General features: G+C 34.2%; 3 protein-coding genes and 1 pseudogene across 5 annotated transcripts; 2 read left to right on the forward strand and 2 right to left on the reverse strand.

Annotated features, from left to right (window-relative positions):
* Positions 1–601: 601 nt before the first annotated feature.
* LOC101222015 (uncharacterized protein At4g08330, chloroplastic) lies at positions 602–1,411 on the forward strand. Its single transcript, XM_004146117.3, has one exon. The coding sequence runs from the start codon at positions 832–834 to the stop codon at positions 1,210–1,212; it is 381 nt and encodes a 126-aa protein (XP_004146165.1). The 5' UTR covers positions 602–831; the 3' UTR covers positions 1,213–1,411.
* Positions 1,342–7,338, reverse strand: LOC101211844 (annotated as a pseudogene).
* Positions 7,339–10,953: 3,615 nt separating this feature from the next.
* LOC101220376 (NEP1-interacting protein 2) lies at positions 10,954–13,080 on the forward strand. Its single transcript, XM_004146112.3, has 5 exons — positions 10,954–11,707; positions 11,940–12,118; positions 12,274–12,357; positions 12,462–12,629; positions 12,730–13,080. Exons 1-5 carry the CDS (start codon positions 11,554–11,556, stop codon positions 12,850–12,852), a joined length of 708 nt encoding a protein of 235 aa, XP_004146160.1. The 5' UTR covers positions 10,954–11,553; the 3' UTR covers positions 12,853–13,080.
* Positions 13,081–15,827: 2,747 nt separating this feature from the next.
* Positions 15,828–20,395, reverse strand: LOC101220137 (probable protein phosphatase 2C 46). Of its 3 annotated transcripts, none has more exons than XM_004146111.3 (5): positions 19,414–20,395; positions 18,620–19,026; positions 18,025–18,392; positions 16,482–16,718; positions 15,828–16,378 (listed from the first exon to the last, which is right to left on the reverse strand). In XM_004146111.3, exons 2-5 carry the CDS (start codon positions 18,945–18,947, stop codon positions 16,139–16,141), a joined length of 1,173 nt encoding a protein of 390 aa, XP_004146159.1. In that variant the 5' UTR covers positions 18,948–19,026; positions 19,414–20,395; the 3' UTR covers positions 15,828–16,138. The 3 variants fall into 3 exon arrangements, with proteins under 3 accessions (XP_004146159.1, XP_011650277.1, XP_031738090.1); XM_011651975.2 differs by lacking the exon at positions 19,414–20,395 and adding an exon at positions 19,222–19,362; XM_031882230.1 differs by lacking the exon at positions 19,414–20,395 and adding an exon at positions 19,097–19,113.
* Between the last annotated feature and the right edge of the window lie 613 nt (positions 20,396–21,008).

Raw genomic sequence — 21,008 nt, forward strand, 5'->3', positions numbered from 1 at the left:
TGTCAAATTTGCTACTTTTAGCAATTTTCATTTATTAAGTCTATCATTTAAATTCATATGGATTATACAAACTTTCTTCAAATACTAAGCTAATGAAAACCGTAATCCATTATCTAAATTATTTTTTCCTTTACTATCTCTGGAAAGGGTTATGAAGTGAAATTATTAACTGCAACATAACTTTGTCATCAAAAAAACATTCATATGTCAAGTTTGAATTGGATATAGTTTAGAGATTTAATCAATAAAATGTTTAGACTTAGATAATCTATATTAAAATGAAGTATTATATTTATATTTGAGGCAAAAATGATACACACATCAACATATATACTAATCAACTTCCCATAATTAATAATAATGATTTTATCATTTATATCCAAACTTTTGAAAAATGATAAAAAAATAACAAAATTCACAAAAAATTTGGAAAAAAATATAAAATACAATACATTTTAGTGGTTTTTTCTACAAAACCAAATATTTTATTTTTTATTATTTTTAGAAAATCGTAAAATTTCATATTACATCAATATTTCAAAATTTTGCTAATAAATATTTTAATTTATTTTACTAAATTATAAATATATATATAACAAAAAGAGGAAAACAAAATCCCGGCGAAGAAGAAGAGCTGAGATTTGGAGCTCAAAAGTACTTCACTTTGCAATTCGCATCGTTGACTACGATTTTGCATCACAGAACCTTCCTTCAATCTTCGTATCAAACTTGGGGCATACGTTTGAACAATCCCACTTCTTGTTCTCAGAGATTCAAATCCAGTTACCCAATCTCTCTCTCTCCACAAAGCTTTTGAAATTCTCTTCAACGATGGCTTCCATCTATTCCTGTACAGAATGCGGAACTAATCTCAATCTCAATTCCACTCATCTCTTCCCGCCTGATTTCTATTTCGAGGCCGGAAACAAGGGAACCCTTTCGTTTTCCTTCATCGACTCCACCAAGTTCCGTCTCGAGAAAGAGGACAAGCTCCGACCATTCTTCGAGACTCTCAACTATTGGGGAATCCAGCGTAAACGGACCAAGCTCAAGTGCAACTCATGTGGGCATCTTGTCGGCTATGTTTACGATGATGGCCCCCCTCTTACTGATAGTCCAGGTCAGTTCCACTTCGGACCTAGCCAAGTTATTCCCCGAGCTCCTAGGTACAGATTCAAGATCAAGGCTCTTCGGATTACCTCAGAGAGTTGAAATATTTTGACTATCGCACATTAGGGTTTGAAAGTTTAAGAATTGAGACTGTTTTTGCCATGGGGTTCGTGAATTCTGTCTATATTGTCAATACACACTACTGTACAAATATGTTGAACTTCAATAGAATGCTTGTGAAAGGTTCTGTTCATTTTATTGCTTTTGATACAGGAATAAAACTCGTTTTGTGCTTTGCTATTATCGCAATCTGTTCATTCTTTATCACTATGTTCTTTGCATCTTGCATTCTTCCTCATTTTATCAACATCAACATTCACATAAGCTGGAAAGCAAAATGGAAATTTGCTTCATATCCTGGATCTGGATACTCGTAAGTCTTGTGTAGAAACGTGGAGAATCTGGTTTTTGTTATGTCCATGAAGAAGAGAAATGCCTCGACCATCCAAGCTGGCCTTGTTAATGACTCAGTCTTGTGTGTTGATCAAACTTCTTATCACGTAGTGTAGAATTCCTCCATGATCAAAATAAGTGAGTTCAACCTGCACCCATTTTTAACCAATGCCTGAACTTTCCTAATCTTAACAAGGCCAAAATTTTGACGATATAAGCTAGCTGATTTGATATACCTCTGTGTTAACTCTTAGGGTGCATTGAAAGGACTTCCTAGTTTCAGCTTCTTCTGTCGTACCAGTTATATCTGGAAATGGTTTGAGATCCTTGATGCTGTTTGGAAGGTCAATGTTACAGCATTTGTGACCCGACAGACCAAGAGATTCAGTATCTTCTCCTTGCTTAAAGCAGAGAGTAATTATTCCCATTCCCACCAAATTACTGCGATGAGTATGCTCAAAGCTTTTAGCAATCACTGCTTTTACTCCCTGTCACCGAATACAATACTTAAGCTATCACTAGAAAAGGCAAATACAAATTCTCAATTGAATACAGAAGCTGTTGGAAACTTACCAGAAGCATTGGTCCTTTAGCAGCCCAATCCTGGGAACTCCCACTTCCATAATCAATCCCGCAAGAACAATGGTATCATGACCCTCACTCTTGTATGTCTGTCAAGTTAGTATTGAGTCAAGAGTAAATATACCCATCAACTTAATTGACTGAAAGAGGATAAAAGGAAATAAATAACAAATTTCTTGCTGAAGACGAAAGAAAGATATCCGTACCATGGCAACATCAAAGATGGTAAGTTTCTCTCCAGTGGGAAAGTGATAGTTTTAGGTCCAACCTCTCCATCTAATAGTTTATTGACAGGTCTTATATTGGCAAAAGTACCAAAGATCATCACCTCATGGTTTCCAACGACTGCCATAGAAGTTGAAGTCTTTGTGATTAACCCTGTGTTCCATTAGGTATCTGGTGACTGGGCTGTCTTTGTGTATGCTACCAGATGGTGAGGTATGGTCTGTCATATTGCTGTCTTCTAAGCTTAGCAAACAGTAAGCGTTCTTCACTCCATGTGGTCCAGGAGTCATAGTCATGTCATGTCTTTGAAGAAAGGGGGTTTTTGTATATAAGTTGACAATGGGTCCCAATTGAACAAAGTTCCAGAAAGCACAGGTAATTGATTCCGCATCGAGTTTCCTTGGTTGATTGCTTTGTATGATTGCTTTATATACTTGTTAAACATATCGGACAAAACGTTTGATTCTACAACCTATGATGACAAACAAAAAGGAAATTTTTTACAAGAATTCAAACTTGAGTTATGAACAATATCATCTCTCGGGGTATTTTTACTGGTGTAATCAACCTTATAAACGAGGCAGAGAATATTAAATGTCATTTTTAATGGATGGTATTGATGTGCAATGTGAAATATTCTCTTCTTTACTATGAAACAACTTGTTAAATTGTTAATTCAGGCCATCTAAACTTACCGTGCCAGCAAGATCGTAGGCAACCACCAGACAGAACGGCCACTGCTACTATACCTGCAAATGTTTGACATTAGCTATTCAATTGCTTGCCTGAGCTAGAGAGGCTAGAGGGTACAAGTGGTAATAATTAAACTTTTCTATTCGTCGTCAGAAATTGCAGATGCCACTTCTTCATCTAGATCCCCTGAATTGCCAATGTATGTTGTGCATCCATACTCCCCGACAGTATTGAACCCCAGCTTATCTAAATACTTCTACAATTCACTGCATCAATCCAACTCTTGACTTGAGAAATATTACCCTCCACACAACATCAGCAACAACAAGAAGAGAAACAGAAAAACTCCCAGTCAGAAGAATAATGGAACTATATTAGTTCATTCGTTGTTGAGTTTTTTTATTCAATTTTTATTTCTCATTTAACAACAGAAGCATTTGGAGAGTTTGATAGTGGCACCTCTTTTCCAAGTATTTGGTTACCACTCTTGAACCTGGAGCAAGACCGGTGTTTATCCATGGCTTAACCTCTTTAGAAAGCCAAATATTAATGGTGTGTTTGGGAATATAATTTATAAAATGTTTCATTTTGTTCGTCACTGTCCTTCTGAAATAAATTATTGATGCACAGGCAATGTGAGGAGGTAGAACTTGCACACCTCTAAACTAAGTTCACAAACTTTCTTGGCAACCAAAGCAGCCCCAAGCCTTATACTAGGATTGGAGGTATTGGTGCAGCTAGCAATCGCTGCTATTACAACATCACCATGCCTAAGCTCAGCTGTTGTTCCATGAAAACTGAACTCTACAACCTTAGTCTGTGACTCCTTTGGTCTAGCAAAGCTCTGCATAACCAATTATTTCGGAAGCATGTACAGCTGAAGACAGTGTATTAGAAAAGGAAAAACTTCCCATCTGAAATATAAATGAAAACTGTTAAACCTTAAAGCCAGTCCTATTGTTTAGACATGACTTCCAATCTGCTTTCATTTCTCGCAAAGGGACCCGATCATGTGGCCTATAAAGCATTGCATCCCCAGAGGAAGATCATGAATTATACAGAATAGGTTATACTGTTAGACAGATAGTTGAAGCTGAAAAGGACAATATTATGGGATATCTTTCCAACTGCAGGCGTTGAAGTCTATTTGCTTTCAGTATCTTATAGGGTGACATTATTTCACCCTATTTTCAGAATTTAAGGTTATAGACCATGACGTAAAGTGAAAGAGATTTCATTTCAATATTGATGGTATTTAACCTCAGGAAATTCAGCTCAACTGGAAGTGAGATCTGGTTGGTTAGAGTCTATTACTTCCGTTTTTGGGTTTGTCATGAAAATAAGTCTACATTGGGAAGAACCTAGAATATACCTTTTAGGGCCAGAAACACATGGTTCAACGTCCTCAAGATTGAGCTCAAGCTGAGAGGAGTAAACTTTCTCTTCCAGTTGCTGATTCAATCACTAAACTAGTATCACTTTAAATAGACCAATCTGTTACCATTTGGATTTCTGGGATTACCATTACATTGTTTAAAACATTGGAACCGAAGTTCTTAACTTACCTCATTATAGCCCACAAACATCTTATTGGCCCTGAAGTAAGACTATTATACAAATCTAACTTCAGTCACAATTAATTTATTAAAGTGCAATGACCACCCCCCCCCCCCCCCCCCCCCCCCAAAAAAAAAAAAAAAAGTAAATAGTTGACTAACAGTTTCATCAGTTCTGCCAGTGAGTTTCAGATACTGCAAAGTGACATGATCAACAGGAATGCACCATAGACAGGAGACATATTAGCAATGTTGGCTCTGTCAGCTAAAGAAAGTTCACTCATGCCTTCTCCAGCATAAGAAAACAACAAGTTTCTTTTTTTCCTTTCTCTCTCTCTCCTTTTTTTTTTTTTTTTTTGCTTTCTGATGAATTAGAAGGCCTGATAATTCTGAAGAACCAAACCAACGATGATTTAAGAAGATGAAAATTACCGTAGAACTCTACAAATTTTCCATCAACCCCATGTTTTCTGAGCATTTGAGTTTCAGTCAAGACCAAGTCAGTGGCTGTCACACCATCTCTCAGTTTTTCATTCAACTTGAATCCAAATACCCTAGGCAAGACCATGCTCATGGGCTGCACAAGCAATAGCTTAAGATATAAATTTCTTTCTTTACAGTTTGTTCCGTTTGTTATCTATTTTGTTTCAGAACGTTAAAAAAAAAATTGTGATTGTATGAGATCTTATTTATTTATTTATTTTTAGGGATGGATTGAAGTATTTGCTCACAATTGTCCCAACCCAACTACCCGGTCCATGTGAACCATTACTTATAAGCCATATATTTTGAATTGCTTATTCAACCTACCCAAAAATTTGTAATTAATGTTCAAAAGATGGCTCACATCTAAGAAGAGGATCTTCAACCTGTTCATACCATTAATACCTTAGTTTGTAAAGGACAATTCAACTACTTTAGTATCTTTCTTTGACTTTAACTGGAAATTAAAAAAAGTAGATTCATATTCAGGTGAATCGTTCATTAACACATAATATAAATAAACACAAAATTGCATATAAAGCATTACTTAATTTAGTAAAACCTGGCCAAGCATTGCAGCTTCTGCTTCTATCCCCACCAACTCCCCAGCCAACAACACCCATCCCGTTAGTCATGGTGGTATGTGAATCTATCCCTATAACACTGTGGGTAAAACATGCCTCCTCTGTCGAACACAACTCTCCCAAGATGTTCAAGATTAACATGCAAATTCATGCCCATATAACCTCCATTATGGGTATTTGTGGATGGATCGAGTTGGAACTATGAGCATGTTGTGGAATGCATTGGATCCTCATTTGAGAAAAGCAAATCTTTCTTTATTTCTATGGAAATCAAGCTCCATATTGGCCTCCACAGCCTTTTCTGATCTTGCCATGTCAACCTCTACTGAATGGTCAATCACAAGATCTACAGGAATCTGCATTATCCAAGGACTAGTTTACATATATAAATCAGCCTTTAAATTTAGTTTGGATATGTTTCAACGTACCCTTAAAGGATTAAAACAGTTCTACTACTCGTCTTTGTGTTGGAACTATAACTTAAAAACACATCTTCTAAAAAAACCAGAAAGTACTTAAGTGGTACTATTTTTCTTCCTACCCACTTTATTTTACTAATCTTTCTTTCTACCCCTTTATTCATTATCTGATTACACACTTACTTGAAATACGCATAGCACATTTTTCTTTTGCTTTTTAGACATAAATGTGATACATTCACAGATGGTTTGTTTTTGGAAGAAGATCCAAACTTCTGACTTCGAAGTTTGGAGGTAAGTTTTTCACCCACCAATGGAATCACCTTGTTGGAGTTGCCACCAATGTTGTTGACTGCATCTTTCATGCAAGCAAGATCAATGACAGCAGGCAGTCCAGTGAAATCTTGATCACCATCAATCAATTCAAATTAATCGTAACTTCACAAACTTACAACCTCAATTAAACTATTGGCTACACTTTTAATACACCTGAAGCAGGACTCTGGCAAGGCTTAAATGGGATTTCAACCTGTCTGGGACAAGTCTTTTCCCAATCAAGAATCTTCTCAACATCCTTAAACTTCACCTGAAATTCGTCACAGTTGTGTATTGCCGATTCCAGAAGCACTCTAATTGAAAATGTTAACCTCTCTGCAACATATCCAAATTTAGACTTACTTTTTCCTTTTTGTCTATATTGTACCATTTTGTTTGAAATGACTTTTTAAGTGTCTAAAAAGTAATCCAAATAGACATGTAAATCACAACCTTACAAATTCACAAATCACACACCTGAACTTAGCTCATGAGGAACCCATATAAAGTGTGTAAAGTCCTTTGTATCCAAATTAATTACTTCCGCTCTGTGGGACCTCTTCATACTATAGTAGTACTACAAATTTTCTCGAAGTTAAGGCATGTAGTATTTAGTTAAGATTTAATGTGACAGGTAATATAATGCAGGTGGATTTGATAGAAATGGAAAAAGAGAGGGAAAAAAGCTGACCAATACGAGGATCTTGGAGAAGAGGCAAAGAGAAATAGGAGGCCAAATGACCCATCTTGTCCCTTCTCAAGCTTCTTTATCTGTCTGTTGAATGGATTTTGCAATCCTCTCGTGACTTCAAGATTTGGAGAAAGAGACTAACTTCTGTTGGCAGTGAAGCCAAGCCTAGTCTTAACTCAATTTCACTTGGCAGTTGTTTTGTTTGATCTTAACACTACTACTGGTTTTTCTTCTTCTTCTTCTTTCTTTTGGAGGGCTAATTATTGTTTTCTTAATACAAAAAGAAAGATCGAAGTATGTACATCTTGGTCATTATTATGAAATGCTTGTGATGGCTCCTTAAATTCCTTAATGAAAAAGATTAAGATGAGTAAACTCGTTATTAGCAACAGAGACGTGTGTGTGTTAAACATAAATCAATGTTTAAGAGATAAGTGGAAGAAAAAAAGAAAGAAAGAAGTCAGATACGTTCATTAAATCAACGAATAATAAATAACCATAGATTTTGCTCATTATTGTATTTCCCATCTTTTTTATGACAAAGGGAATGTAAAAGCCTTCAACCATTCTTATTTCTTATCTCTTATCTCTCCTATCCTCCTTCTTCACATATTTTAGTTTTTATTTCTTATTTTAAAGAAAACGAACTATTTACATTTAATACAAAATAAATAATTATTATACTTGATTTTGTTATAATTTTGATATTCTTTTAAGAAAGTAAATAAATTAAAATTAGATTGTAAAAAATATAACATTTCATATGAAATATTTACTTTTTATAATAAAATAAATAATTTATGGATTTTTTCTATTTTTTTGAAAAATCTCAATATTGCATATTTTCTCTAAAAGAAAATAAAAAAAGTATTTTCGCATGTAATAGTCGTAGGCCGTACGGACTAGCCAATGTGGAATATGAGAGGGAAAGAGGGAGAGAAGCGAGAAACGGCGTCGTCTGGTACGAATTTGTCAAAAGAAAGAACGAAGAAAATGTCAAAAATATTGAAAATTGGAAATTGAAATTAATGCAATCAAAGTTCTTAAATCTATTTCGTTGTCACCACTAGAAATATTCAAAATGGAAATATTAATGATATGAATTGAATTGATTTCATATAGTTTCTCTTTTTTTTCTTTCTTATTCCTGCATTTCACACCTACCATATAATATATAAATCTGCCTTTAAATTATTATAACATAATTTTAGTCTCCACCTTCATTAATTTCCTATGGTTCTCAAGCAATTCAAAAAATGTTCAAGAAACTTCCAACCTCATCCACAAAATTACACATCCAAGTTTTAAATTTTAAATTTAGTATATAAATAAATTTTAGAAAATTATTGATTCATTCGTCTCTTAAATTTTCTCAACTTTTTTTCGTAATTTATCAATTAGTTAACACAAAATTGAAAATCTAGACGTTCGTTAAGAAATTTAAAGCAAAATTTTGGTATACGACAAAAAACGAGTATATCTTCTTGTATCCACGTCGTAATTGGATGTTCATACTCCACAATTCAATGTGAAATAAAACAAAGTTTCTAACTTATATGAGATTTATGTATGTGATGATCTCTTACCTTTACTACAATAGCTTCTTGAATCCGTCCTCTCGACCCAACCATGTAGTAATAACACACCCTAGAATAATTATGATATTTCTCTATAATATATGCAATCTTATCCCAATCCAACTCGACTCCACAAATTACGTATACTTGAAATATCAAATCTTAGCCATCTTTCGAACAATTCCACATCCACCAGTGAAAAAAAACTTTCAACCATTTTTCAAATAACTTTATAGAGTATAAACTTAAACGTCGGTTTTGATACTAAATTTATAATTCTACGGAAGAAAGGGAAAACAAGAAAAAGAAAAATCAATCCTCATCTTTAGAGAATAGATTAGAAGAGATATATTTTGGGAATGATAATGAAGAAAAGAGAGATTTATAGTAACATTAATTTTGGTTATGATGAAAGTTGTTTTCTATGTATACCAATAAAAAACAATGCGTGTGGGAATTGAAAAAGAAATACTATTTTCTAATTCAACTAATTTTTCAAACATATAATCTAACTTTGTTTAAGAGAATTTAATTTGATTTTGTATAAAGTCAATTTCCATACCTAATTTACAATTATATCATTAAAAAGATCTGAAATTAGGGTTCCTAATAAATACAAATTCTGAATTTTTTGTTCCTTTTAAAAGCAAAAAAAAACTAACTCACCTAACATTATTCTATTACCAAACCAAGGCTAATAATTATAGTTTCCAGTATATATACTAGAATATTAAATTTTATCTAACTTCCTCATCTAACATAAGAAAAAAGAACTTTAGGTGAATATTTACTAATATTATTATCATAAAATATAGTTAATTTGTTCACGTTGATTTGATGCGATGTGGTTTTCACCATCTTGTTATATGAAAAGGAAAACGTTTGATGCTCTTAAAGTTGGAGTCGTTAGGAGCAAGGAAGTAGCAAAATTTTATGTTTTTCCATAAAGACGACTTATGTATTTGTAAAGTTTTGAGTTTGGGAAATTGACAAATATGATTAGTAATTGATTCTATCAAAGGGATAGTTGCAAATGTAGCAATTAAATTCAAAATAATTAGTATATAGCAACATTTTAAAAAATTTGCAAATATAGCAAAATTTGTCAAATTCTAACAGTGATATAAGTAGACCATACGACTCTATCAGCGATAGTTTTGCTATATTTGCATTTTTTTTAAAAATGTTATTATATTCTCAATTATTATTCATTAAATGGTAATCCATTACAACTGTCCTTAAAAAAAGTGTAGGTGACGTAGGCTCTGTTATCACAATTTTTTTTATTATTTTTGTAAACTCGCCTTTGAGTTTTATGAGCTTGGACTTAGTTGGTTTATGAACTCAACCTCGTGGATTAAAGTCATATTTAACATTTGGACTAAATTAATTTTTTTTTACTTAACTGAGCTTTGGCCCAAATAAATAATATTTATTTGAACCAAAATAATTAAGTAAATTGTGATGGTTAGTTCAAAATTTCTCATTTAACATTAATTTAATATTTTTTTTGAAAGTTATAATGTAAAGATTATTTCTAAGAGGCATATTTTTAAATGTTAGTAGCTAATATATAATATATTATTGATTTTGCAAAAGAACAAATTACCATATAATATTATTTATTGATTTTTATTATTATTTGTACGTGTCTATCCATTTAGTCAACAACTACAAAGAATCAAACTTTTGACTTCTATAATAAAATGTCGTTGTTGAACTCTAGACAAACAAAAATAATAAAACCATAACCACACTTGTAAATTAAATTTACGAAAAATTGAAATAAATTGTAAGTTTTTTTTGTTTCACAAGTGAGTAATAAACCAAAGCAACATATGTGTTGTATAGTATAGTCAAATTAGGCAAAAGTATACCAATTCAACTTTGCTTATTGTTTCAATAATAATTCTCTTTTTAAAAAGATTTAATCAATAATAATGAGCATCTTTAATTCATATTTTTAATGTAAATATTTAAAAAGATTAGGTAAATATTACTAAATTTTATACAAATACTTCAGTAAATATTTTAATTTATTTAGTTATTATAAAAAATGCTCCTAAAAAATTAAATATAATTGCTTTAAAGATTTTCACGTCTTTTATTTTATTGTGAAGAATTAGTATTGTTTTTTCTTTTATTTGGTATGTTTTTTAAAAAAGTTTCAATATTAAAACTAAAATTAAGAAAACATTTTAAAAAAATTATATATATATATATATATAAAAATCACAATCCAAATCCCCAAAAGTAAAATTTATACAAAAAGAAAAAAGAACTTTCAACATCAAAGTTAAAAAGGCAAAAAGAAAAAAAGGTGAAAATGAATAAAAATGGAGGAAATTGATGACGGTCGACCCACTTGATCGGCGGTAGATTTGTGGAGGAGGGAGACGAAAACGAAGGGCCAATTGGTATGGGGATCTCATCAAATTCAATTTGTTTTTTAAACTCATTTTAAAGATGAATCTGGAAAAATCCTTCTGCAAATTGCTTCAATTTGTTGTGGACCAATTAATTACCCTGAACCACACGACGTTGAATCGAAAGGTTCGTCATAAGAAATGATACGAACCCCAACCAACACTTTTTGCTTCTTCTTCTTCTTCTTCTTCTTCTTCCTTTTTACCTTTTCTTTCTCCATCATTTTCAACCCAATCCCCCTATTTGATTTACTTTCCCTAAACCCTTTTTAATTTGTAGCGATAACAAAAAAAAAAAAAAAAAAAAAACTCTTCCAAACATAGCTTTAAATGCGAGTTGGTTGATCTCCTTCTTCTTCTTCTTAAGCGCTAAGTTTTTTCCCTTTTCTTTGAAAACCCATTTTGGATTCACCATTTTGGACCGACCCTTCTCATTTCCATGGATTTCATAGCGAACCCGTTTCGCTTTTCTTCATCTTCCTCCCCTTCCTTTGGGAATCTCTTTGAGAGAGTTAGAGAAATTTGTTGCTATGCGGTTTCTGCGATTCTTGGCAATATCTTGTCTGCGATCTTCACTTTCTTCTTCGCCCTAGGTTTGTTTCTTATTGATCTTGTGTTATTCTTTGCATCATTTTTGAGTTTTTGAATTCTGTGTTTGTGTTCTTCTTGTTAATTCCTTCAATTTCATGATATTCATATGAATGGTAACAAATTGGGGAATTGGGTTTGCCTCAAAAGAGAAGAAGAGAAAACATTCAAACAAGGGGTTTTGATAATTATTTGGGTTTGGAGGAAAATAAAATTGTTCTTTGTTGCTTTTGGCAGTTGGGACTTTGCTTGGAGCCATGACCGGAGCATTGATTGGCCAAGAAACTGAAAGTGGGTTTGTTAGAGGAGCTGCTGTTGGGGCAATTTCTGGAGCTGTTTTCTCTATTGAAGTCTTTGAATCTTCTTTGGTTCTTTGGCAATCAGACGAATCAGGGATTGGGTGTCTTCTTTATCTGGTGAGCAAACTTTGTATGCAAATCTTTTGATGATTTGATCCCGCATATCAATCTAAACGCTTGCATCTTCAGTTTTGTTGATCGTTATTTTCCTTTTGGCTTCGTTTTCGATTTGGGAAACATCTAACATCCTTTTTGTTTGTAATTCTATATAGATTGATGTCATTGCAAGCCTCCTCAGTGGTCGCCTAGTTCGGGAGCGCATCGGTCCGGCCATATTGAGTGCAGTTCAAAGTCAGGTAGCTTTGCAATGCCATTGATTTGTGGTTGGTGAATTGTATAGCTCTAGCTTCTGCTTCATGTAAAATGAAGAAACTCATGTTTTGGTTTTGATGTGAATCAGATGGGTGCTACAGAGACAAGCTTTGACGACATCCCAAACATCTTCGACACCAGTAGTGCAAAAGGATTGCCTGGGGATTCAGTCGAGAAAATCCCCAAGATCGTAGTATCTAAGAACAATAGTGTAGATGCTTATGGTGAAAGAGTCTGTTGTTCTGTTTGCCTTCAGGTTAGGCTCTAATTTCTTGATCTTTATACCAATCCTTGTATATACATCTTCAAAATCGAAATGGTTGCTTAATCGTAATATTGACTCTTATTTTTCCCAGGACTTTCAGCTTGGAGAGACTGTAAGAAGCTTACCATATTGCCATCACATGTTCCATTTGCCTTGCATTGATAAATGGCTTCTTACCCATGGCTCTTGCCCTTTATGCAGAAGGGATCTGTAATATTTTTCCACTCACTACTGTCTTAACTTGCCCTTGTAAATTAAAAGAAAATTTCCTTATTTTTCGCTACAACTTGAGTTAGATCATTGCTTCAGTTGTGTTCGAACAGGGGCATTCGGAACATACTGTGACGATCGATCACCACCGATGTATAAAAATTTTGAGTAATTACTATAGCTTTATATTGCTCTTGTGAATAAAACTATACTACTCTTTTTTCTTAGTCATTGATTGATGAATTATACTATAACAAACTGTTATAACATTATCATAAGTTTGGGATTGCTTCTGTTGTCATCTAAAGATATTTATGAAGGTTGCTTAGCTTAAAGACTTAAATAATTCTTTTCCTTTTTGAACAACTTTTAAGATTCAGCCATTGATTTGTTTAAACTTGTAGTTTCAGATTACTCATTTCTCTGTCTTACAGGTGGCATTCTACGATAGGTTAATGATTTTGTTTCTTGTGAGACAACAGTTAAAGATCTTTTATTTGAAAACAAAAAAGATCAAAAAAAAAAAAAAAAAAGAATTAAGATTAGACAGGAGGAAGAGCCCAGATGGAGCAATGGTAGCCCTTCATTAGGACTTTTGTCCTAAACCTCAAAATCAAAAGGTGAAATTGTTGAAGGTTAGTTGAGAACTTTTTGAAAATATTAAATGAAATGGAAGATATTTTTAAAGTCTCATCCCCATGGCCATGCTGCTGCATTGATAGTATCTGAGACTGTAGGGGCAGAAGCCTTTAACAACACTGCCTTTTCATAAGCACTCTGTTGGATTGGGATATATTTCAATTAAATATGTTTTTCTCAATCTCATAAGAAAAGGAGATAGCCAAATTTAGGACTCTCTCTCTCCCTCTCTCTCCCCCCCCCCCCCCCCCCCCCCCCCCCTCCCTTTTTTCTATCATATTTAGATTCAGACCCTACATGGATGCCAAAAGTCATAGAACAAACACAGTTGTCTTTAATGGGGCCCTTTAGATTAGACCTTGAGAGTGACTTTATTTATTTATATTTGGTTTTTAAGGGTTCTTTTTTATTTGTGGGTTTTGTTTCATCTACCACAATAAATAGTGTGTTGAAAATCTACCAAAAAGGAATTTGATACTATTTGGTGTTTCACTTCAAGAACATGCACCCATTTATTCTTCTCTCTTTCTTAGGTGTGTTTATCTGTATATAATGCAAAAATTCATCTTTTGGTTCATAAATTTTAGGTTAGTTTTAATTTGGTCCGGTTTCAAAATCTTACCTAGGTTTTAAGATTTATGCTTTTTAAGTTTAACCTCAAAATTTCATCAAACCTTAGTTTCCTTAAAGAATTGTTTATTTTTCATCACGGTTAAAACCTATTACTTCACTTTAATGACAAATCAAGGTTTAAATGAGTAAATGTTGAAACTTGAGGACTAAATTGAAACAAAACTCGTTAAATTGTGTATCCTAAATTGAAACCAAACCAACAACTTATGGGTGTTTAGTGCGCTGGTTTCTATCGCCCATGAGTTACAATGCTTATAACAGTGGAAAGACTAATAACTCACTCTACCAATCTACCAACTTCAAGTTGATACTCTAACACCATTAAGGACCAAATGTATATTATTTTTAAAACATAGAGACCGAATGAATACCAACTTCAAGTCGATACTTTAACACCATTAAGGACCAAATGTATATTATTTTTAAAACATAGGGACTAAATGAAAACTAAAACGAAAATCTAGGGACTAGAAAGAAAAAATTTTCCCCACCATTTCTTTTAAGTAAGTGCAATAAATCATGGCATTGCAGTAAGGAGTGAGGATAGTTTGCATTTCATGCTACCACCTACTTGGTCTTTAATGGTCACCTACCCATGTTTTTATCTTTTTATTATGGTTGCCCAAGTCCTTAACCCTACCCAGTCCCTACTTCTTCTTCTTCTTCTTTCTTTTGGTATAAAATATTCTTAGAATATGAAGGTGTTGGATGGATATTAGAAAAGGCAAATGTGCCCAAATCTAGGAAGTTTTTATTTTTAATTTAGAGAAATGGGTATAATGGTCATTTGGTGGTTGCAAAAACCAATCTTTTTCTTCAAAACTTTTCATTGCTCATTTATTCTTTTGATTGTTTTCTTAATGCTTAAGGAAGCAGTTTCCCAATCACACCACCAATACCATTGCTTTTCACCCTCTACTTTACATACAATAATCTTTTGCCCTCTTTTATGGCTAAAACATACATTCTAGTGGGCTTTTTTTAATTCTTCAATATCTTTTTTTAATGAGACATAGTACATAGTGTATACAAAGTAAGTATAACAAGCAAACAACCCCTTTGGTTCATCTTCCTATATAACACAATTGTTATGCTAGCACAGTAGTTTCTGTATTCTCTCTTTAAAACTACAACCTGATTCTTTCATTGAATGCTTTAAAACTATTTTTGAAGTAGGTTGTTTTTGTTGATGTTCTTATGAAATGTTAGGGATGGTGTTGCAACTATTCAAAGAATTGGAGGCTTTTCTTAACAAGTGACAAAGTTTAGTGTTATTTTATAAGTTAAAGAATATCTTTAGTTGATCTTGATAAACCACACTTGAATGTTTACTCTTGATGAACCACACTTGAATGTTTACTCGTGATTGAAAAATTTATATGTTCGGCATATTATAACGTCTTTTATACTCAATACAAATGTGGAGTGTAGAGTGTGGTTTGTATATTTGTTATCATGTAGAGTGTAGCATGATAAATTTATATGTTAGGCCCATTAAATAGCATGTAGAGTGTGGTTTGTATATTTGTTATCTTAGAATGAATATCACGACTACTGAAATACATACATTATTTCATTAACTTTGTATTCCAAAACCACGTTAATTACTTCATAAGTAAAACGAAAAAAAAAGTTTGAAATTAAAAAAAGGATGAATCAGACCTCTAACTCATTTTAAAGCTTGAGTGAGTTTTTAAAATGATTATATGCAAAGAAGACAGAGAAGAAAATCTCCCAATGTCATCTATTAAGCTCAAATGCCAGATTGTGAATGTACTTTCCTTGGAAGATCTTAGAAGGCAATTAAAAAGAAAAAGCTGACATAAAAAATGTTACACTGTGCTGAGTAGAACTGAAGCAGCCAGAGCAGATCAGAGCAAAGCATTTAAAGAATCTATAAGTGAACCTTCTCTCATCTCTCCTTGATATACAACTTGTGGGTCACTGAATCCTAGAGAAGGGGCCCCCTTCAAAACCTTTCTGTTTATTGTTATTCATTGTGGGGCAATGTTGAATTCTCAAGGTGCTAGAGATTTTGCAGATAGGTTCACTCCTCCCCCTCTCACAGATAAAACAGGGCTCCCTCCCCCTGTAGCATTACTCCCTCTGCTCGAACCGAGAAACACGACGATCACTGTTGTATCGTCGTGAAAATGACGACGAACTCCACGGTCAATCTTCTTCAAATCTGAGTATCGCATTTCTCGTTTCTTAGCTGCTTCCTGCATTGCTGCCTTCACCAGCCTTCTTGCACTTCCCTGGATGAAGGAAACCATACAAAAGAGGAGGATTCTTAGAATAACTGAACTGAATACAATTCACAATAACAATGAGATTGAACAAAAAGCACACACAACTTACACTGTGAGGATGCTTGTGAACTATATCAACTGCATCCTGGTTGCTAAGATGCTCCCACAGCCCATCTGAGGCAAATATAAGAAATTGATCATTTGGATCAAGTTCGTGCACAGAAACTGCTGGTTCTGAGCTCAGAATAGGTCTACTGAAGGGTTCTCGGAGGCGAAACTTAGTATACAAAGGTTCCCGGTTAAATTCTGGCTTTTTGAGATATACGTCTCCGATTGACCGAGAAATCTACAAGTCAGTTAAACAGGGAAGTTTCAGTTAGGAGGAGAAGATATACCCAATATTCACTATAGTCAATATAGAAAAATGCAAGGACTTGAATGCTAGGTATCCTAAAGAGCAATAATTGAACAGCATGTCCCTACAATACAAAGAGTGTTAGAAGAATCCCATTGCACCAAAGGATACTAAAAAAGCATTGCAATCAATAACCTGTTACACTGTTCGTTGAACCATAAATGTGCATAATCGTAAGTATATAGTCATCAATGAATTGATGAATGAACAAATACATAATTGATCTTTAGGTACTTATGTACCATGACACATCAGAATCACATGGCCAGATCATTTGATTTAAATGAGGAAGAAGTAGAACGTTTGATCTAAAGAGTTCAAGTACCTTAAGGACCTTTTGGATTTGACCAGATAAATAAAAAAATGTGCTCTTTTTTAAAAAAAGTTCTAAAACTTTGAAAGTGTTTCAAAAGCTATTTTAAATAATTGTCAACTTTCAATTTTTCCAAAGTGACTTATTTTCAAAATTAAACACTTGGAGAGTTGAACCAAACACACCCTAAATTTAATGATACGGCATTCCAATCAAATGACCAAGGGATCACCCAGCCAGCTCGACAACATTGGAAGTAACATGCCTCTCCAATTTGATGCTAATAAAAGTATGAAAACTCCCCAAAAGAAGGCAGTAAAGAATAGTCCTGAAAGGGCTAGCTAACCAAGGCAACATAAATACGGAAGGCTGTTGCATAAGACAACCAATAAGGTTTTGCAGAGGTCAGCAACCAATAAGAATAGTCCATACACACCACACCAAAGGCATCTAAAAAGCTCATCCAAACCTAAGATCACTTCTTGGCTTTTAACACAATGACGGATGAATGAATGTAGTTCTACTTGATTTGAACATCCATAAGAAAAAATGCTCTGAATATTAGATAACCCTATATTAGAAATGATGATTACAGATTACCCTCAACTTTTCATGGAATTTTTCAACAATTATTGATTGGGCATTGTTAGAAACATTGTTCTCAACTGAAAAGTGTAGATCAAAGAATAGACAAACCACATGATTTGTGCATCAGATAAATATGGAGTTCAGGGATCACAGTAGCTCAATCATGAGATTTGATGCCAATGGAAGGGCAAAATTAGATACTTATGACAAGAAAACGAATTATTTGAAGCATCAAATTTCCTTCCTTAAACATGGCACGGAAAGTACTGACACTTTTTCAAGTATAGAAACAGCCAGAATCTGAAAATCTTAGGTTTAATCATGCTTGGGAAGTACCTGAATCAAGCCCTTTACGCGCCATACATTATGCTTCAGCACTACTATCTGGGAGTCATCTGGGTGCAAAGACTGCATCTCCTGGCGGACTGATTGTATACTTACATTGTGCTCTGATGACAGCTGAATGGGAAGAACTTCTCCTGTGGACCGAACAAGCCTTCCTAACACAGCTCGGGAATCACCAAGGTTGGCAATGTAGAGTTTACTATTACAAATGACAGCAACCAGACAGCAAGAACCTACGGCTGCAATCTGAGGGTTCACAGGCCATTGCTTGGTGACAAGAGAGAGAAAACCCTCTTCTGTTGCTTGGAATGCTTTTTTTATCACATTTACTGACATTTCCTTTTCTTCTGCGGCGAACACTGAGGAAAACATGACAAAATTGTCTGAGCAGGTTCAACTTGTAATCAAGTGTCGATAATTTAGCTATGGATTTCAACTTATTCAAGATGCAAAACTACACATCCTATCACTTAATAGAGTTTATTTGATGACATCTGCTATTTGACGTAATGATCCTAAAACTAGAAACTGCAACAAATGCAACTTCTAAAAGGGTGCATTTATTAAATGTTTAAGCTCCACTTACCTTTTAGATGCTGGAACAAGTTATCACATATGAATCGCGATGTCTCGGGGCCACCATGGCCATCGTATATTCCTACAAAGGTTCCATAGGGTCCAGACTCAAGCAAGCTCAAGGGACCAGACTCAAGCTGACTCTGATCCTCAAGTAAATTGTTGGCTTGAACAACAGCCATTGAAAATTCTCCATTTATGTGGTGGCCATGGTCCTTGTACCAAAGTAGCCCATCTTGGCAGCCAACCGAATCGGAACCACTGCCCCCACGACGCAAGAGACCATCGGCACATGGCTGCCAGCAAGCCCTCAGGAAGTTCATCAAGCTTGATAACATCCCTCATTGCACCAGAGCCAGCTTCCAATTCCTCCACATCCAAAATGGATGCAGCGTCAATCCTCCTCAAAATTGTTCTCTGCAGACCCAACAATCAAAGATAAGCCATAAAATCAAGAAAGATTAGAGAGAGAGCTGGTAGTTTAAACCTTAGTTCATCAAATACAAACCCATCTCCCCTTCTATTTACTGCTTAATATTCCCAGGAAACAAACAGAAAATAGAATAAAAAACAAGCACGAGCAGCGGGAACAAGAATCAGAACAAAATCTACCTCCACATTCTAGAGTTCAATCATTTCCACAATTGAAGTGGAAGAACATGAAAAAGTCAATAATTTAAGCAGAGAGAAAAGAAATTAAAACAGGAGAAAAAAAAATCAACCACGGAATCTCTTCTCCAACAGTAACAAGAAAGAAATGAAAGGATACAAGACAGAAATAAGCAGAGAACAGTATGAACTCACACTAGTAATTAGGCTATTCTGGCCAGTTGGGTCAGCAACTACTGGATGATACCAAATGAAAATGACGGAGATCTAAAAGAGACACAGCAATACATGTGCGAGTAAAATTGTTAGATCGACAGATCCATCAACCCCAAAAAAGGGAAAATGGGTTTTTTTTTCACTGGTCCAAATAATTTCTCAAACCTGTTCTTAATTCCACAACAAAACCAAAGAAGAAGTAAGAAAGAAAAGAGAAAATTAGAAGAACCCCAAAAATCTAGTTCGATTAAGAGAATAAAAGACGAAAATGGAAGAAGTCTCTTGATCCTGCTTCTCTAATCTTCTTTCTCCGCTGACAATCCCCTTTATAAGAAGACGAACACAGAAATTTCTGAAAGCCAGCAATGCCCATATGCAACCCCTCTGATGGGCTCCACTTACAAACCCAAAAGAGAAAAACCAGAGTAAAATACAATTTGTCAGGTCAATCCTCCACTTTCCATTAAACTTACCCTCTCTAATTAGAAATAACTTTCACTGCTCTTAAAGGAGAAAAAGCTCTCAATTTCTTATCCCATCTCTGACTTTTCTTCCGACCCATCTCCACAAAACTTGAAAAAGTGAAAGATAAATCACTGAAAATTTTCCGGGTTTTGTCCTTTGACAGATTTCACGAAGTGGGTTGTGTCACTTTCTTGATTTCGTGAAGACCAGTAATGGGGTAAATATCTTTGGGCAAATTTTCGGAAGGAGAAAATTGAGTGTGGCAGTGGTACAAGAAGCTACGTGTCGATGAATTGAGAGGTAGAAGACGACACGTGGTGAGATTAGACGATGAGCAAGCGGCTTCCATTTTATGGATTCTTCAGAGCTACAACAGCAAGAATCTGATGAGTCGCATTCCGTTTGAAAGAGAAATCGCTCATGATTTCGGTGGTTGATTCCAAACGTTACTTGTTTTTTGGGATTTTTCTGTGATCCATTTGTCAAATGGGAGTTTCTCATACTTTTTTCTTTTTTTTTTTGACATTGGAAATTGCTTCCGTTTTCAACTTTTTGTTTGTGATGATCCTCTCAATGTTAGTTCTTCTCGTGGGCGACGAGAGTTTCATTGTCAACCAATTCTTCCAGGTTTGGAAATAGTTTTGAAATTGAACCCTTCTAATTAATTATCATAAATTCTCTCTACTTAGACCTCTAAATTTACAACCGACTTCTAGCATAAATATTAGATAAGTTGAGTTATACTCGTTTTATTTAAAACATTACTTATGGTAAAAGTTAATAGTTTGTTAAACTAAAAGTTTTACGTAACGTAGTTAAGTGTATATATGAACGGTGGAAGATGCAATTTACTGCCCTTTGACTCGTTGAACCAAAGAAGGAAGAAAAGAAAGAAAAAGAGTTGTTATTCCATCACAAAAGTGCTTTTAAAATAACAATACACAAAGATGTGGCTATTGCCTTTTAAAGAATTTTTTTAGTGCATAGTGTTGGAACCCAAACTTTGTGTGTTGATAATCGTTGTATCTATTCATTTTATTTTGATGAGAAAAATTAGAAAATTTTATTTTTATCTTGAAAATTGAAAGGAGAATTATTTTTCAAATAAT

The sequence above is a fragment of the Cucumis sativus genome, chromosome 3 (genome assembly GCF_000004075.3).
Source record: "Cucumis sativus cultivar 9930 chromosome 3, Cucumber_9930_V3, whole genome shotgun sequence".
Classification (NCBI taxonomy): Eukaryota; Viridiplantae; Streptophyta; class Magnoliopsida; order Cucurbitales; family Cucurbitaceae; genus Cucumis; species Cucumis sativus.

Excerpts from the sequence above, each read along its gene's own strand:
- LOC101222015 (XM_004146117.3), top strand. The coding sequence starts at position 832 with ATGGCTTCCATCTATTCCTGTACAGAATGCGGAACTAATCTCAATCTC.
- LOC101220376 (XM_004146112.3), top strand. The coding sequence starts at position 11,554 with ATGGATTTCATAGCGAACCCGTTTCGCTTTTCTTCATCTTCCTCCCCT. Across the intron at positions 11,708-11,939 it reads CACTTTCTTCTTCGCCCTAG|TTGGGACTTTGCTTGGAGCC; the intron begins GTTTGTTTCTTA and ends TGCTTTTGGCAG. Across the intron at positions 12,119-12,273 it reads TTGGGTGTCTTCTTTATCTG|ATTGATGTCATTGCAAGCCT; the intron begins GTGAGCAAACTT and ends AATTCTATATAG.
- LOC101220137 (XM_004146111.3), bottom strand. The coding sequence starts at position 18,947 with ATGTTATCAAGCTTGATGAACTTCCTGAGGGCTTGCTGGCAGCCATGT. Across the intron at positions 18,393-18,619 it reads CTTGTTCCAGCATCTAAAAG|TGTTCGCCGCAGAAGAAAAG; the intron begins GTAAGTGGAGCT and ends TGTTTTCCTCAG. Across the intron at positions 16,379-16,481 it reads TTCACAAGCATCCTCACAGT|GGAAGTGCAAGAAGGCTGGT; the intron begins GTAAGTTGTGTG and ends TCCTTCATCCAG.